Source organism: Dasypus novemcinctus, chromosome 3 (assembly GCF_030445035.2).
Source record: "Dasypus novemcinctus isolate mDasNov1 chromosome 3, mDasNov1.1.hap2, whole genome shotgun sequence".
Lineage (NCBI taxonomy): Eukaryota > Metazoa > Chordata > Mammalia > Cingulata > Dasypodidae > Dasypus > Dasypus novemcinctus.
The window spans coordinates 79,689,346-79,707,981 of record NC_080675.1 but is presented as its reverse complement, the minus strand read 5'-3'; the positions used below and the strand labels follow the sequence as shown (position 1 = coordinate 79,707,981).

Here is an 18,636-nt window from a genome sequence, read left to right as displayed (position 1 = left end):
ATATTGAACCACCTTTCCATACCCACTATAAGCCCCATTTGGTCATGTTATATAATTCTTTTCATATAGTACAATATTCTAATTCCTAATATTTTTGTTAAGGATTTTTGTGTGTATATTCATGAGGGATATTGGTCTGTAGTTTTCTTTTTTGCACTGCATTTGTGTAATACTAGCTTCATAAAATTAATTGGGACATGTTTCCTCCTCTTCTGTTTTCTGGAAGAAATTGTGTGGAATTGTCATTCTTTTTTTTTTATTAGGAGATTCCAGGGATCAAACCTGTGACCTTGCACATGGGAAGCAGGCACTCAACCACTTGAGCTACATCTGCTCCCCTGCAATTCTTTTTTTTTTTAAAGATTTATTTTTTATTTATTTCTCTCCCCTCCCCCACCCCCCCACCCCCAGTTATCTGTTCTCTGTGTCCATTCGCTGTGTGTTCTTCTGTGTCTCTTTTTGTTGCGACATCTTGCTGCGTCAGCTCTCCATGTGTGCGGCGCCATTCCTGGACAGGCTGCACTTTTTGTGCTGGGTGGCTCTCCTTATGGGGCGCAGTCCTTGCACTTAGGGCTCCCCTCACTGGGGACACCCCTATGTGGCACGACACTCCTTGCGCACATCAGCACTGCGCATGGGCCAGCTCCACACGGGTCAGGAGGCCTGGGGTTTGAACCGCGGACCTCCATGTGGTAGGCAGATGCCCTATCCATTGGTCCAAGTCCACTTCCCTGCTCTTACCTTTAGTCCCTTCCTTTTCCTTGTTCTGGGTTTATTTTGCTCTTCTTTTTCTAGATTCCTGAGGTGGGAGCTTAGATTATTGATTTAAGACTTTTCCTCTTTTTAAATATTAACATATAATACTATAAATATCTCAGCCTTGCTTTAGCTCTGTGTGTCCCACAAATGTTACCATATTGTATTTGCATTTCCATTCATTTCATTGTATTTTTTATTTCTCTTGACACTTTCTCTTTAACCCATCAATTATTTAGAAGTATGTTGTTATGGGGAGTGAATGTTGCTCAAGTGGTTGAGTGCCTGCTTCTCATGTACGAGGTCCTGGGTTTGATCCCCAGGACCTCCTAACAACAAACAAACAGAAAAAAATCTCTCTTGGGGAGTGGGTGTATTATAGCTCAAGTGGTTGACACCTGCTTCCCATGTATTAGGTCCTGGGTTCAAAGTTCTTAGGTTTCCTAGTGTTTAGAGATTTTTGTGTTATCTTTCTGTTATTGATTTCCTTATACACACACACATATATATATTAGAGAACTTGTGAACTTACAAAACAATCATGCATAATGTGCAGAATTACCATACATCACCCTTCCACCAATACCTTGCATTGTTGTGGAACATTTATTACAGTTTATGAAAAAACATCATCACACTGTTACTCCTAACTATGGTTCATACCTTACATTTGGTATATTTTTTCCCATACATCCCTTATTATTAACATGTACTAGTATTGTACATGTGTTATAGTTCATGAGAGAACACTCTCATATTTGTACTGTTAAGCATAGGCCATCTTCCAACACATGGTTCACTGTTATGCAATCCTGTATCTTGTACAGGTTATCCAAAGTATACACTCAGTGACTCTTATTTTCATCACACAGTTGTGCAGTCATCACTTCAGTAAATTTTTGAACATCTTCCTTAGTCCAAAAGAAAAAAAATCCCATACCACTCTATTTTTGACCCTTATCATTGGTATAGTACATTCTTTGATATTGATGCAAGAATATTACAATATTACTGTTAACTATAGTCTGTAAGTTATTATCTGTATTTTTCCCATGCATCACCATATTCTTGCCACCTTGTAATAATGACATACTTTTGTTCTAGCTCATAGAAGTACAATCTTGTATTTGTACTATTAACCACAGTCCTTATCCACCTCAGGATTCACTCTGTTATTCAGTTCCCAGATTATTCTCTAGCTTTCTTTCAACTACATTTACATTCCTAGACTACACCTTTCATCCACAATCCTATTTATAAACCAGCCATGTTAACCATACTCACTATAATATGTTACCATCAACTCTCCATTTCCACACTTTTACAGTCAAGCTAATTAAAAATTCTACAGGGTACGCACACCTCAGCAGGACCCCAGAGAGAGACAAAGTAAATACAACCCTAGGTGCTGGTTCTCCTGAAGGCTATGGAGATCCACGGGGTATATGGTCATGACAGATGGATTTGGAGTTCTGTGCCATGTCAGAGGGCCTTATTTTGGAATTTGTGCTCCTGAGTGTGATGGAGCTGGACTCAGATGTGACCTTCCTACACATGCATCTTCTGTCATTTTTCCTGAACCTGTGGTTGGTGCTAGGGATTGTGCATACTCAGGGGACTTGAATCTCTGGACTGTTAATGTGCCAACTGGGCCTTGAGTCTCAGCAGAGTTGTGACTCCTACTCTCTGGTTCATTGGATTTACCCAGGTCAGCTAACAGGGAGGTAAAGATGGTCAATCACCACACCAGGGAATCAAGAGTGCCAACAACTGCAAGCAGAGGAATTGCATCCATCATCCATGTGGAATCTAAGCCCCCTTTTGATCCAGAGATGGAGTGGACATCACCATCCCAGGGTCCATAGAATGGAGAAATAAAATATGGATTAGAGTAGACTTACTGATATTCTGCTATAAAACTATTGTGACTAGTAATAGAAGAAATTGTAGCATTGAGGTGGAGAAAGTGGCCACAGTAGCTGCTGAGGGCAGGGAGAGGGAAGAAAAGATGTGATGTGGGGGCATTTTGGGGACTTTGAGTTGTCCTAAATGATATTGCAAGGTCAGATGCTAGACTTTATATATCCTGCCATAACCCCTGAATGTACTGGGGGAGAGTGTGAACTACAGGGTAAACTATTACCTATATGGTGCAGCAGTGCTCCAAAATGTATTCACCGAGTGCAATGAGTTTGCCACAATGATGGAGGAGGTTGTTGGTGTGGGAGGAGTGGGGTGGCGGGGGAAGGGCATATACGGGAACCTCTTATATTTTTTAATGTAACATTTTTTGTGTGATGTATATATCTTCAAAAAAATAAAATTTACAAAAATGATCGGGTAGGGGGTGGGGAATGGGGTATATGGGAACCTCTTATGTTTTTTATGATTTTTTAATGCTTTTTAATATAACGTTTTTTGTGATCTATTAACTTTAATTTAAAAAGTGTGAAAAAAAATTATAAAAAAAAATTCTACAGGGAGCAGCTGTAGCTCAAGCAGTTGAGCCCCCACCTCCCACATGGGAGGTTCCAGGTTCAGTTCCTGCTGCCTCATAGAGAAAAGAGAAAAAAACAAAAGCAAACAAACAAAAAAAAACTCAAGGTAACAGATGTGGCTCCATGGTTGAGCACCTGCTTCCCATATATGAAGTACTGGGTTCAATCCACAGTCCTGGTACCTCAAAAAAAAGAAAAAAAGAAAGTTCTACATACATTAAGCTTCAATAACCCTTCACAACCCTCAACCTATCTCCTAGTAACCTATACTCAAGGTTTTAAATCCATGTGTTTATTCATATTTAATTCATATTTGTGAGGCCATACAATATTTTTCCTTTTGTGTCTGGCTTATTTCACTCAGTATACTGTCCTCAAGGTTCATCCATGTTAGGATATTGTCCCAGATTTATTTATTCTTATAGCAGTATAGTATTCCATCATATGTGTATACCACATTTTGTTTATCATTGGCTGATAGACAATTGGCAGGTTCCATATGTTGGCAATTGCGAATAATGCTGCTGTGAACATTGGTGTGCAAATATCTGTGTGTGTGTCACTGTTACAATTCTCCTGGATATATTCCTAGTAGAGTGATTGCCAGGCAGGTCTATACTTATCTTCCAGAGCAAACTGCCTTCCATGGAGGCTGCACCAATCTCCATTACCACTAACAGTGAAGGAATATTCCTATTTCTCCACATCCTCTCTAGCACATATTGTTTTCTGTTTTTTTAATAATGGCCATTCTATGAAATGTGAGATGATATCTCACTGTAGTTTTGATTTCCATTTCCCTAATAGCTAGTGATAATTGAACTTTTTTTTTTCCTATGCTTTTTGAACATTTGTATTTCCTCTTTGGAGAAATGTCTATTTAAGTCTTTTGCCCGTTTTTTATTTGGATTGCTTGCCCTTTTATTGCTGAGTTGTATGATCTTTTTATATAGCATGGAAATCAAAATCTTCATATGACATGTGGTTTCCAAATATTTTCTCCCATTGAGTAGGCTGCCTTTTCACCTTGACAAAGTCCTTTGAAGCACAAAAGTGTTTAAGTTTGAGGTCCCATTTTTCCATTTTTTTCCCTTTCATTGCTTGTACTTTTGTTGTAAGGTCAAAGAAATTAATACCTTCCACCAGGTCCTGAAAGTGTATGCCTACCTTTTCTTCTCAGAGGTTTATGGTTTTGCATTTATATTTAGGTCTTTGGTCCATTTTTAGTTTTCATTTTTGTATAAGATGTGAGATAGGGGTCCTCCTTTTTTCTTTTGGATATGAATATTCAGTTCTCCAAGCACCATTTGTTGAACAGACTGTTTTGGCCCAGCTGGGCAGCTTACAGCCTTGTCAAAAATCACTTGACCATAGATGTGAGGGTCTGTTTCTGTACTATCAGTTCTGGTCTCTGTGTCTGTTTTTGTGCCAGTACCAGGCTGTTTTTACCATTGTAGCTAGGTAATATGATATTAAAGTCCTGAAGTGAGAGTCCTCCAACTTCATTCTTCCTTTTTAAGATGTTTCTGGCTACTCGGGGCCCTTTACCCTTCAAAATAAATTTGATAATTGGGTTTTCCTCTTTTAAAAAGGCTGTCGGAATTTTTATCAAGGTTGCATAGAATCTGTTTATCATCTTGGGTAGAATTGACATCTTAATGATATTTACTCTTCCATCCATGAATACAGAATGTTCTTCAATTTATTTAGGTCTTCTTTGATTTCTTTTAGCAATGCATTGTAGTTTTCTGAATACAAGTGTTTTATGTGCTTGATTAAGTTTATTCCTAAATATTTTATTCTATTTGTCACTATTTTAAATGGAATTTTTTTCCTGACTTCCTTCTCAGATTGCTCAATACTGGCATATAGAAACATTACTGATTTTTCCATATTGATATTGTATCCTGCCACTCTGCTGAACTTGATTATTAGCTCTAGTAGCTTTATTGTAGTTTTTTCAGGACTTTCTAGATATAGGTTCATATCATCTGTGAATAGCAAAAGTTCTATTTCTTCCTTTCTAATTTGATGCTTTTAATTTCTTTTTCTCACTTCATTGCTCTAGCACTATATTGAATAACAGTAGTGACAGTGGGCAACCATGTTGTGTTCCTGATCACAAAGGGAAAGCTTTCAGTCTTTCACCCTTAAGTACAATGTTAGCTGTGTGTTTTCCTTTATGCCCTTTATCATGTTGAGAAATTTTCCTCAATTCCTATCTTTGGAGTATTTTTATCAAGAAAAGATGCTATATTTTGTCATATGGCTTTTCTGAGTCAATTGAGATTATCATGTGGTTTATCTTCTTTGATTTAGTAATAGAATGTTTTCCATGGATTATATTCTTATGTTGAACCACTCTTGCATGCCTGGAATAAAACCCACTTGATCATGATGAATAATTCTTTTAATGTACTCTTGGATATGATTAGTGTGTATTTTGTTGAGAATTTTTGCATCTATATTCATTAGGGAAATGGGACTGTAATTTTCTTTTTTTGTAGTATCTTTACCTAGCTTTGGTGTTAGGGTGATATTAGCTTCAGAGAAGGAGTTTGGTAGTATTCTCTCCTGTTCAGTTTTTTGGAAGAGTTTGAGTAAGATTGGTATTAAATGCTTCTTAATGCTTGGTAGAATTCACCTATGAAGCCATCTCGTGCAGGGCTTTTCATTTTGGGGAATTGTTTGGTAACCGTTTCAATCGCTTTGCTTGTGATTGGTTTGTACAGGTCTTTTATTTCTTCTAGCATCAGTGTAGGTTGTTCTTATGTTCTTAGGAATTTTTCCATTTCATCTACATTGTCTACTTTGTTGGCATACAGTTGTTCATAGTTTCCTCTTACAAGCTCTTTTATTTCTGTAGGGTCAGTAGTAATGTCCCTGCTTTCATTTCTGATTTTATTTGTTTTCATCTCCTTTCTTTTTTTCTTTATCAGTATAGCTAAGGGTTTGTCAATTTTGTTGCTCTTCTCAAAGAACCAACTTTTGGTTTTGTTAATTCTATTGTTTTTTGTTGCTGTTCTCAATTTCATTTATTTCTGCTCTGGTCTTTGTTATTTCATTCTTTCTTTTACCACTATTTTTATGCTTTTATTTACTTTTACAGTTATAAACTCATCTCTAGACTTTCTTCCAAGCCTTTCTCTCCTGTCCATTAACAATGTTATTACTGTAGAAGCAGTTCTTATTTCACCCATTTTCACCTTTGGTTTTTATGTCATATTTTATTTTTACCATTCTTTTGAGACTTTTAGTTACTTTTACTGATAAAATCTTCATTTCTAGACTCTTCCAAACCTGTCTTTTCTCTTCAGACTGTAGCATACCCTTTAGTATTTCCTGTAAGGCCTGTCTTTTTGCTATAAGCTCTCTCAGTTTCTGTTTATCTGTGAATATACTAAACTTGCCTTCATTTTTGAATGACATTCTTGCTGGATATAAAATGCTTGACTGGCCATTTTTTTCTTTCAGTATCTTTTTTTTTTTTTATTTTAAAGATTTATTTTTATATATTTCTCTCCCCTTCCCCCCACCCCCGCCCCAGTTGTCTGTTCTCTGTGTCCATTTGCTGCATGCTTCTCTTTTGTCTGCTTCTGTTGTCAGCAGCACAGGAATGTGTCTCTTTTGGTTGTGTCATCTTGCTGCATCTGCTATCTGTGTGTGCGGTGCCATTCCTGGACAGGCTGAACTTTCTTTCACGCTGGGCAGCTCTCCTTACGGGGCACACTCCTTTGCACGTGGGGCTCCCCTATGCGGGGGGCATCCCTGCGTGGCACGGCACTCCTTACGCGCATCAGCACTGCATGTGGGCCAGCTCCACATGGTCAAGGAGGCCCGGGGTTTGAACCGCGGACCTCCCATGTGGTAGGCAGATGCCCTGTCCATTGGGCCAAGTCCTCTACCTTCAGTATCTTAAATACCACTGCCTTTTTATGTCTATTTTCTGGTGAGAAATCAACACTTAATCTTATTGGGCATCCCTTGTGTGTTGTATTAGTCAGCCAAAGGGGTGCCGATGCAAAATACCAGAAATCTGTTAGTTTTTATAAAGGGTATTTATTTGGGGTAAAAGCATACAGTTACAAGGTCCTAAAGAGTCCAACTCAGGTTACTTCCTTACCAAACTCTGTTGCCACTTGTTGAAGCCAGATGGTGGGTGACATCTGTGAGGATTCAACCTTCCTCTTCTCTCTTAAGGCTCAATGGTCCAGCTTCATCCAGTCTCAGCTGTAGGCTGGCATAGAGGTCATCTTTATTCCTGCAGCTTATTTCTTTCCAGCTTCTGCTACTCTGTTCTCTTTACAAGGTCAGATATAAACTATCAGGAACGGCTCATCTCTCTTTCTGGGCCTCTGCTCTGTTGATGACGCTGTCTCTTCCTCTGTGTTTCTTCTCTGTGTATCCCCTTCTCTGCGTATCTACTTCTGTGTGAATGTCCATTTATATAGCCCACCATGGGGATAGGGATTAAGCCCTGCATGCCCTAATGATGTGGTCAAATCAAAGTCCTAATCTTGACAGAATCAAGTAAATGTAAAGCCTTTGAATTTAAATCAATCAAAGGGTATTGTGCCCAGAGGAACAGACCTGTTTGCAAACACAACCTAAATCTCTTTTGAAATTCATAAATAGTATCAAACTGCCACATATGCGATAAATCTCTTTTCTCTTGCTGCTCTCAGGATTCTCTATCTCTGGCATTTGACAATCTAATTAGTGTGTGTCTTGGAGTAGGTCTCTTTGGATTTATTCATATGGAAGTATGTTGTGCTGCTTGGATGCAGATTTCTATGTCCTTCAATAGGGTTGGGAAATTTTCTGCTATTATTTTTCTCAAATATTCCTTCTGCCCCTTTTCCCTTCCTTTCTCCTCTGGGACACCTGTGACATGTGTATTTGCATGTCTCCTGCCATCATTTAGTTCCCTGAGACCCTGTTCAATTTTTTGCATTCTTTTTTTTGTTTGTTTCTTCTTTTGTATATTCACTTTTGGTGGCCCTGTCTTTGAGCTCACTGATCCTTTCTTCTACGTCTTCAAATCTGCTGTTATATGCCTCCAGTGTATTTTTAAATTTCATTTATTGTGCTTTTCATTCCCATAAGATGTACTAATTTTCTATGTATGCTTTCAGGTTCTTCTTTGTGCTCACCCAGTGTCATCTTTTTCTTTTTTTTAAGATTTTTTTTTTTCTCCCTTCCCCTCCTCCCACCCTGCTGTTTTTGCTGTCTGTGTTATCTTCTATGCTCATTTTCTCTTCTCTAGGATTCACCAGGATTCGATCCTGGAAACCTCTGATGGGGAGAGAGGTTCCCTGTCAATTGCAATACCTCAGTTCCTGGTTTCTGCTGCGCTTCACCTGGACTCTCCCCTTGTCTTTTTTTGATGCGTCATCAACTTGCTGCGTGACTCACTTGCATGGGGCACTGGCTAACCATGCAGGCAGTCATACAGGCACTGGCTTGCCACGTGGGCACAGCCTCTCTTCTTTTTCACCAGGAGGCCCAGAGATCGAATCCAGGTCCTCCCATATGGTAGGCGGAAGCTCTATCACTTGAGCTACATCTACTTCCCCCAGTGTCATCTTAATATCCATATTCTCTTTAGCCATCTCATTAAATTTATTAAGAAGGTTTTTGTTTTTTTTTTAACATCTGTGATTAGTTGTGTCAACTCCTTTATATCATTTGGAGGCTTAGTTTATTTCTTTGATTGAGCTGTATCTTCCTGTTTCTTGGTATGGATTGTAATTTTTTGTTGGTGTCTCTGCCTCTGATTTATTAGATATATTTATTCTTGGCCCCTTTTCTCTCTGTATCCTGGGCTTTCTATTTGTTTGGTTTTGTGTTTTAACCCCTTTTTGATACTTTGTTCAACTTATTTTGAAACTTTTTAGTGGCTCATGTTTGACCAGTCTGAATTTTTTCAGCTCTTTTTATCTGTTTCTTGCCCTTTCTCCCTTGCTGCTTGCAGAGTAGGAGCCAAGGATGCAGTTGGTACTGTAAGATGTGGAGGCTGAAGCTGCCCATGTTGCCTCAGGATCTGATGAAGCTTCTCCCATTTTCTCCCCTGCCAGGCGTAGGGATGGAGCTATAGCTGTATGCAGTAATCCAGGCTGTTTAGGCAAGGTCCATCTGTGGTTGCCTGGAGAGACGGATGAAGTCCCACATCCCTTCCTCCCCTGCCTGGGGTAGGGATGTAGCCTCAGGTGTGAGCAGCAAACTAAGCCGTGTGAGTCCAAACTGACCACAGCTGCCCAGACAAACTGAGGAAGCACCAGCTCCCCTCCTCCTCTGTCAAGGTTGGGAATGGAGCCTCCGGTGTGCCCAGCAATCTAGTCAGTGCAGACTGAAAGCAACTGCAGTTCCTTTGAGTGGGTGAGAGGGGCATTGTCCCTTCTCCTGCTCTGTCAGGGGTGGGGATGGAGCCACAGATACGTCCAATAATCTAGTACTTGCAGGCCCAAAGTGACTACAGTTATCTGGATGGGCTGAGGCAGCACTGAACCTTCTGGCCTGTCACTGGCAGGGATGGATCCACACAACTATCTAATGGTCTAGTCCATATGGGCTAAAAGTGCCTGCAGTTGCCCATAGAGGTTGAGGAAACACCACCCTCCTCCTATCCTGTCGGGGACAGAGATAAATCTGCAGGTATGTCACCAGTCTAGTTGTAGTCCATGCAGGCTTATGCAGCTGCAGTTGCCCAGAGGGGCTGTGAAAACTCCACATCCCTCCTATCTTACCAGAGATGGGGATGAAGTCACGGATATTTCCAATAATCTAGCTCATCTGGGCTGACAGTTGGTGTAGTTGCCCAGAAAGGCTAAGGGAACACTGTCCCTTCTGCCCTGTGAGGGGCAGGGATGGATCCACAGGAGTGTTCAACAGTCTAGTCTGTGCAGGCCGAAAGCACCTTCAGTTCCCTGGAGAAGTTGAGGAAACACTGCTTCCCCCCGCCCCCAGTCTATTGGGAGTGGAGATATCGCCACAGATTTGCTCATCAATCTAGTCTGTGTGGGCCAAAAGTGCCTGCAGTTGCCTGGAGAGGCTGGTGCAAGTCCCCTTAGCTTCCTCCCTGTCAGAGGTGAGGCTGGAGCCTAGGCTAGGGCTGCAGTCTGACCTGGATGGAAAGAAGCTGATACCTACCTTCACTGTGATTTCAGTCAGCCCTGCCTCCCCTCATTCTGGGGGTGGAGTTAAAGTGGAGGCTGTTGGCCTCTTTCTGACTTATTCTGGTTTTTAACTTTAGCTGTTCTTAGGATTGGACTTTAGCCAGTCAGATTTACTAATCAGTAGCTGAAATTGGTCTTTGGGAAATGGAGCTTCCAACTCCAGCCATGGATTAGCTCCTGAGGTGGCTTGCACCACCAGCAGGGAATGAGCACCAGCCACCATGGCGTGGAGTGCTCTACTTATGAATCTTCACTGCAGATGGGCAATCTCCTCTTTCTATTCTTCCAAGGATGTTACAGGATGTTCTTCTGGTTTCCTGGGCCCTCCAGACAGGTGCTTTAGATAGCTCTGGCTCATTACTAACTGTACTGTAGGGCAAGCTTACTCCTGGAGCTCCGTACTCTGCTTCCATCTTCTATATCTATTAGGGTGATTTTTTTTTTTAAGTCTTTGTCTGGAATGTCCTAGGTATGATCCTCTTCATTGATGGTTTTTAATGCTTTCATCTTTTTTTTTTAAGATTTATTTTATTTCTTCCCACCACCACCCCTAATTGTTTTCACTCACTGTGTTTGTTATGTGCTCGTCTTCCTTTTAGTAGGCACCAGGAACCGAACCCAGGACCTCCCATGTGGGAGGACCTAATTGCTTGAACCACCTCTGCTCCTTGCTTTGTTGGGTCTCTCATTCTGTTTTCCTCCTTATGTCTCTTGCTGCATCTTCTTGTTGTGCCAGCTCGCTGCACCAGCCTATTGTGTCAGCTTGCTGTCTTGCTCATCTTTAGGAGGCACTAGGAACCAAACCCAGACCTCCCATGTGGTAGGCAGGAGCTCAGTTTGCTTGAACCACATCCACTTCCTCTTTCATCTTCTTTTACCTAGGCCTTCACTTCCTGTTTCTTTGTAAGTTTTGTAAACTTCTGTTGAAACATGGACATTTTTATTATTTATTTATTTATTTATTTTTAAAAATTAGTTTGTTGAAGTATAGCACTCGTACATAAACATACATGAACAATAAGTGTATAATAATAATTGTGAACTTACAAAACTAACATATATAACATCATACAGGACTCTCATAATTCAGCCTACCATCAATAACATCTTTATATTTTAATGGGTTATCCCTGAAATTTAGACTCTGAGGTGTCTGTTCCTTAAGCTTGTATCTAGCTAGTGTTACGACAGAGCCTTCCTTGAACGCTAAGAGTTAAAGGGAAAAAAAAAAAAGGAAGGAAAGAAAACACCTTTTCTAGTCTTTGCAGATTGACCTGTGTAAATGCTTTCCTCCAGAGTTTATCCATACAATGAGTTTAGAGAATTGCTCCAGGCCAGAACATTCAAGCCTCTCTATCCTTTCTGCACACATATCTTGTCTTGAGCATGCACATTTGGCCCTAGGAATTCCCTCATTTACATGGGTATAAATGTCCCCTCCTCTCTAGTATGCAGCCTCCTTTTGGTCTCAGGTACTCCACTGATGTTCAGCCAGTAATCCCTTCCCTCAGGCAGCCACCCAACCACTCTCCTACAGTGTTCTGCAGGAGAGTTTTGTTAGCTGCTGACCACACACAGGGCAAATTCTGATACAGCAAGTCCCTCAGGCCACCACCAGACAAATTGAGCTAGTCATAAATGCTCCCAGTATGTGCAGGAGGGTTACTCTGCACCCGCCAGAACTAGGACCATGGTTCCATGCCAAGCCAATGAAGGAAGAGAGGAGGGGCCAATCAGGGTGCCAGGAGATCCTAATGCTTCTAAGTGACCTTTTCCTTGTTTAATTACTACAACCCTTTAACTTTTTTCTGGAGCTTTGAGAAAGATGTTACAGCCAAATAATAAATAAAATAATTTAGAAAGTGCAAGAGGGAAGCAGACTTGGCCCAATGGATAGGGCGTCCATCTACCACATGGGAGGTCTGCGGTTCAAACCCCGGGCCTCCTTGACCCGTGTGGAGCTGGCCCACGTGCAGTGCTGATGTGTGCAAGGAGTGTCGTGCCACGCAGGGGTGCGCCCCCGTAGGGGAGCCCCACGTGCAAGGAGTGTACCCCGTAAGGAGAGCCACCGAGCACGAAAGAAAGTGCAGCCTGCCCAGGAATGGCGGCACACACGTGGAGAACTGATGCGGCAAGATGACGCAACAAAAAGAGACACAGATTCCCGTGCTGCTGACAGCAACAGAAGTGGACAAAGAGGAGCACACAGCAAATGGACACAGAGAACAGACAACTGGGAGGGGGGGAAAGGGAGAGAAATAAATAAAAAATAAATCTTAAAAAAATAGAAAGAAAATGCAAGAGAAAAAGGAAAGCCTATCGTATTTACCCATATTTTTACCTACTGTGGTTTTTTTCTTTCCAGGTTTCCCGTCTTACAATTTATTGTTTTCTTTCTTTTGAGAACTTCCTTTAGCCTTTCTTTAAGGGGAAATCTGCTAGTGACAAATTCTCATTTTATCTCATCTGAGAATGTCTTGATTTCTCTTCATTCCTGAAGAATATTTTTCTTAGATATAGGATTATGGGTTGGCAGTTCTTTTTGTTCAACACTTGAAAATATTTTGCCACTTCCTCCTGACCTTCATGACTTCTGATGAGAAATTTGTTGTCATTCTAATTGTTTTCCTATCAGATAAAATGTTGTTAATTTGTGGACATTCTAATTGTTTTCCTATCAGATAAAATGTTTTTCTCTGACTGTTTTCAAGAATTTTTCTTAGTTTTCAGAAGTTGATGTGGCTTGCCATGGATTTCTTTGAGTTTATCCTGAATCGGGTTCTCTCAGCTTATTGAGATGTAGGTTTATGTCTCTTTGAGTTTGGAATATTTTCAGCCATTATTTCTTCAGGTTCTTTTTCAGTTCCACCCTCTTTCTCCTCCCCTTTTAGCACTCCAGTGACACCAGTATTAGATTTCTGTGTAATCCCACAGGTCCTTGAGGCTCTGTCCACCCCTCTCCACCCCCCTTTTTTAAAAATAGTTTTCTTTCTGTTCAGATTGGATCATATCCATTGTTCCATCTTCCAGACTTCTGCCTTTGTTCTCTCCATTCTGCTGTTGAGCCTATCCACTGAGCTTTTCATTTTAGTTGTTGTATTTTTCAGTTCTCATATTTATATTTGGTTCTTCCTTATAGCTTCTTTTTCTTTGATGGGGCTTTTTTTTTTCTTCCATTTGTTTCAAGCATGTTTGGAATTACTGAAGCATTTTTATCATGGCTACTTTAAAATCTTTGTCAGATAATTCTAACACCTCTTTCATCTTGGTGTTGGCATCTAGTGATTTTCTTTCTCTCATTCGGTTTGAGACATTCCTTGTTGTTGGTATGACTAGTTATCTTCTTTTGAAACCTTGGACATTTTTATATCATGTTTTGAGACTCTGGATCTCATTTAAACTTTCTGTTTTAGCTGACTTTCTCCTTCAACACTATGGCACAAGAAGAGGGAAGCACCACCTCATTTCAGCCATATTGGGGTAGAAGTCCAGGTTTCCTCCTCATCTTCCATTGACACTTGAGTGGGTACTCTTTGTTACTGCTCAGTGTAGGTAGATGTTCCAGTCCACCACATGGCCTTCACTGACACCACAGTGGGGGGCTGGGGGGTGGCCTTGTTACCACTAGGTGATGGTAAAAGTCTTACCTCTCTCTAGGCCTCCTCTTATACCACCTCAGCAGGAAGAAGATGGATCACATCACCTTGTTATTGCTGAATGTTGTGGGAGGACAGCAGGGTGTGCTCATAAGCTAGTGGTGTTGAAAATCCCAGCTCCCTACTTGTCCTTCTCTGACACCACCCCAGTAAGGGTGTTGGGGCACTTTGTTACAGCCTTGCAAGGATGCAAGTCTAGGCTCCCTGGCCTTAGCTGGTATGGGTTGGGGTGAGGCTGCAGTTTTGTTGTGGAATTTGGTTGGAAGAGTGGTTATTTTCTAAAAATTTCTGTCTTGATAGACAGCCTCTTTCCTGGTCCATTGGTTTTTTTTGTTTGTTTGTTTTGTTTTGTTTTTAAGGAGGTACCAGTGATTGAACCCAGGACCTTGTACATGGGAAGCAGGTGCTCATCCACTAAGCTACATCTGCTCCCCTCCATTGGCTTATGGTGGGACTTTTTTTTTGGTCTGTTTCTATTGGTGTTTCTGCATTATTGGTTTCTTAGCCATTCATGTATTCATACAATGGGATGTATGAAGCGAAAAGAAAACCCAAGGAATTCACCATGTTTCCACCACTATTTTCACCTTCTGATCCCCATCTTTCAGAGTCTTCATATATTTGTTTTATATACACTGTTCAGGGTTTTTAGTTGCACAAAGTGGGAAGAATAGGGAAAAGTACATCTACTTATCTTTTCAGAAGTGGAAGTCCCTCTCCTTTTTTACTTTTGGCCTAAAATGTAATTAAGGTGAGTTTTCTTTTTCTTTACCATACAAATATCCTGGGACTCTGACCCAGACCACTGGATTCAGCCTTGGAATTTACCCCAAAGATAATTTTCATCCTTAGGAGGAAGTGGGCTCATAGCTGGATTGTCACAGTTTCAGGTCAGTGACTTTCTTTCTCATATCTGTCATTTATTCTCCTTTGTTATCTTTCTCAAAGAGCAACTGCTTGTAGAAACCTCTCAGCCGGCAGATGGTGCCATAGAGTAGTTTAAGGCTTTTCTGCTCTTTGAGTTCCCTTCTTTATCTTAAATATTAGTAAACTCAAGGCCATTATCTGAACCAATAGTTGTAGAGAACCAATTGTGTTTTCCTTTAAACCATGTATTCCCAGTTGCATAGAAATTGAAGGAATCAATATAAAAAATCATTTTGTTTCAATTGTTTATTTTGTATCTTTATCATAAATTTGTGGGAATTCATGTGAAATAAAAAATGTAATTGTCATTACTATTAATAAGTACAGTTGCCATCTCGTATTGTATCTGGGCACAGTGAAAATAATCTGTAATTTTACCATAGACTTAAAAAAGTATGTTATAAGTGCATTCTGAAAGAGATACGCTCTCAATGTATTCTGAGACAGATGTTTGAATTCATGAAACCAGGCTTTCTTATTGTAGATGTTTGGCCTCTGATTACCACTTAACTTCTTAAATATAATAAGATTATATAAAAATACATAGATTAAAAAGACTGGAAAAATATGCATTAACATTCTTTGGGTAGAAAGCTATGAGGGTTTCTTCTTACATCTTCTAGTCTGTGTCTTTCAAATTTACAATAATGAAAGAAACATTTTAAAAAACAAAAATAAATCAAGTTTGCAGTAGTGAGCTACTTTTATGATGGATAGAAATAAGACATTGGGCATATTCTTCAGCTAATCAGAAAATGTTTACTAACCATCCAATGTGTGTATATATTTTCCTAAGGTTTTGCTAAATGGATAAGAAAATTATTAGACCACACCCTCACTAAAGGTAGGGACCCTGTCTTTTGAAATTTTTGTGGGCTGTGGTACTTATCATATACCTTCCATACTGAGAGCCCTGGAAAATGATTGTTGGATGAATACAGAAACTACTGTTCCTACCTTTGAAGGAAAGACCTAAGGTTAACTAACTATAGTAAAAAGCTTTGGGCTTAAGGGTCCTCATGCTAGTCTTGGTATTCTGCCCTACTTCAGTGATCAGCTCACATTCAGTGGGAGAGTTAGGGCCATGCTGTGTCTTAATTATCCTTAATAATAATTAGGGATAATAAAAGTAACCACTCCTTACTAAAATAATAAGAACAGTAATAGGGAAGTGGATGTGGCTCAACTGATAGAGCATCTGCCTACCATATAGGAGGTCCAGAGTTCTATACCCAGGGCCTCCTTGCCCATGTGGTAAGCTGACCCACGCGTAGTGTTGCCACACACAAGGAGTGCCCTGCCATGCAGGGGTGCCCCCCATATAGGGCTGCCCCCCTCATAGGGGTGCCCCACAAGGAGAGCTGCCTCACGCAAAAGGCGCAGGAGTGGCACCTCACACATGGAGAGCTGACGCAGCAAGATGACACAACAAAAAGAGACACAGATTCCCTGTGCTACCTGACAAGAATGCAAGCAGACACAGAAGAACACGCAGCAAATGGACACAGAGAGCAGACAACAGGGCGGGGGGAGGGGAGAGAATTAAATCTTAAAAAAAAAAAAAAGTAACAGTAGGATGGTAAAAATTCCAATATAAATCCAAAGCATTAAACTGTTTTTTTTTTAAATAAGCCCTTTCTAATTCATTATTAGATTATCAAAGAGTTTACATGTATCTAGGACATAACAGGTGCTGAAGCAATATTTGATGACTGACTGAAAAAAAATGAATGAAATTTTATTGATTAAAGAATTTGAAATAATTCCTTCTTCTCGATTTTCAGGATAATATGAGTAAGGGGAAGCTATACTAAAAATCAATCATTTTTTTCAACTAAGACCCAAGAAAAGTAAGAATTCCTTCAATAACTTTCAACTTGTGATTTTTGTGGTTCTAGCAATTCTTATAATTAAAAATCTTTTATATTTCTGATTTCCTATTATGTAATGTTATAATTTTTTATTACCATTAGCTTTTGTTTTGCTTAGCAATATCAATTTATCGCTTAGCATAATATGCTTTACTTGAAAGCATTCTACAGGTTTTTCTTATAAAAGATTGAATATAGAAAGCTCACCAGAATACCAGACTTGCTAAAAGTCCAAGTCTAGTCTTCAGGAGTTCACATGCATGCAAGAGCCGTAGGAAAAGGAGAGAATGCTGATAAATGAACTTTCTGGAAAGTGGGCTAAAGGGTGGAAGATTGACAGATATTTGGGAGGAAAAGGGATTTCAATGAAAGCCATCTCAGTAGTGAAGTCATGACATGGAAAAGTTGGTTAAAAAGTCACTATCAGGAAGCGGTTGTGGCTCAACTAATAGATTGTCCACCCACCATATGGAGGGTCCAGGGTTCCGTACCCAGGGCCTCCTGACCCATGTGGTGAGCTCACCCACACGCAGTGCTGCTGCACACATGGAGTGCCGTGCCATGCAGGGGCATCCCCCATGTAGGGAAGCCCCACATACAAGGAGTGCACCCTGCAAGGAGAGCCGCCCTGCTTGAAAAAAGCGCAGCCCACCCAGGAGTGGCATCACACACACAGAGAACTGATGCAGCAAGATGATGCAACAAAAAAGCAACAGTTTCCCGGTGCCGCATGAGAAGAATGCAAGCGGACACAGAAGAACACACAGTGAATGGACACAGAGAGCAGATAATGGGGGAGAAGGGAAGAGAAATAAATAAAATAAATCTTAAAAAAGTCACTACCTGTGTCAGCCATTTGCAACTTAAAAAAAAAAGTAAGTAAATAGAACCCTTTATTCAAAAAGAAACTTATATAGAATACCAATATATGAACATTCAAAGATCAAGCTGCTTTTGTTGAAACAGGTTTGGGAGTGTATAGAACTAAAATCCCATCCATTTTGATACACTCTATCTCTATCCCAGTGGTCTCTAGGGAACACAGTTTTAAGCAAAACTGATCTAGACTATATTTAGAAAATCTTGGGTGCAATATAGCCTGACCAATCGGTAGATGTCAAGTGTTAATTTGTAATAAGGAAGCATTTTAAGGAATGTTTTTCTTCCCCCTTGCCAGAAACAATGTTTCACCAACTAGAAAAATTGCTCCTCTTATTCGAGATTCTTTTGGCTTTGTATTTTTTAGCTCTCAAATGTAGTCTCTCATCTAGCCAAGCAGAACCTGAGACTATTGGTCCTGGGCCGGAAGCACATGCTAGTACATGGTTCCCGGTGGAGAAGGAATGAGATGGAAGAGGTGCAAAAGCAAGCCAGCTGTTTCTTTGCTGACAACATGTAAGTATTGAAGGTAATAGGTGAATTGCACTAGTCTCCAGTCATCTGCTAGTTAGCTGGTATTTTAATAATGCATATATGTATGTATATTTAGCCTTATTACCAAAGATTTGAGGCAGCTTCTCTGGTAGGAAAAAATTAAGGATAAAAAAGAAATGGGAGGGGGAAGCAGCTATGGCTCAATCAGTCGGGTTCCCATCTACCATATGGGAGGCTCTGGGTTCGCATCTTGGGGCCTCCTTGTGAAGGCAGGCTCACTTGCACGCTGCGAAGAGCCACCCACCCCGCAAGCACTGTGAAGTGCTGACTCAGCAAGGTGATGCAACAAAAGAGGGAGACAATGAATGAGCAGAGAGAG

General features: G+C 40.4%; 1 protein-coding gene across 3 annotated transcripts in view; it reads left to right on the top strand.

Annotated features, from left to right (window-relative positions):
• PRORP (protein only RNase P catalytic subunit) overlaps positions 1-18,636 on the top strand; it is a 133,089-nt gene that overhangs the window by 110,128 nt on the left and 4,325 nt on the right. For all 3 annotated transcript variants that reach the window (XR_011648372.1, XM_058293547.2, XM_004467911.5), the window contains exon 6: positions 18,130-18,278. Coding sequence is in view for 2 of the 3 variants with exons in the window: in XM_058293547.2 (XP_058149530.1) it covers positions 18,130-18,278 (149 nt within the window). In the remaining variant the exon portion in view is untranslated. The remainder of the gene's footprint in view (positions 1-18,129; positions 18,279-18,636) is intronic.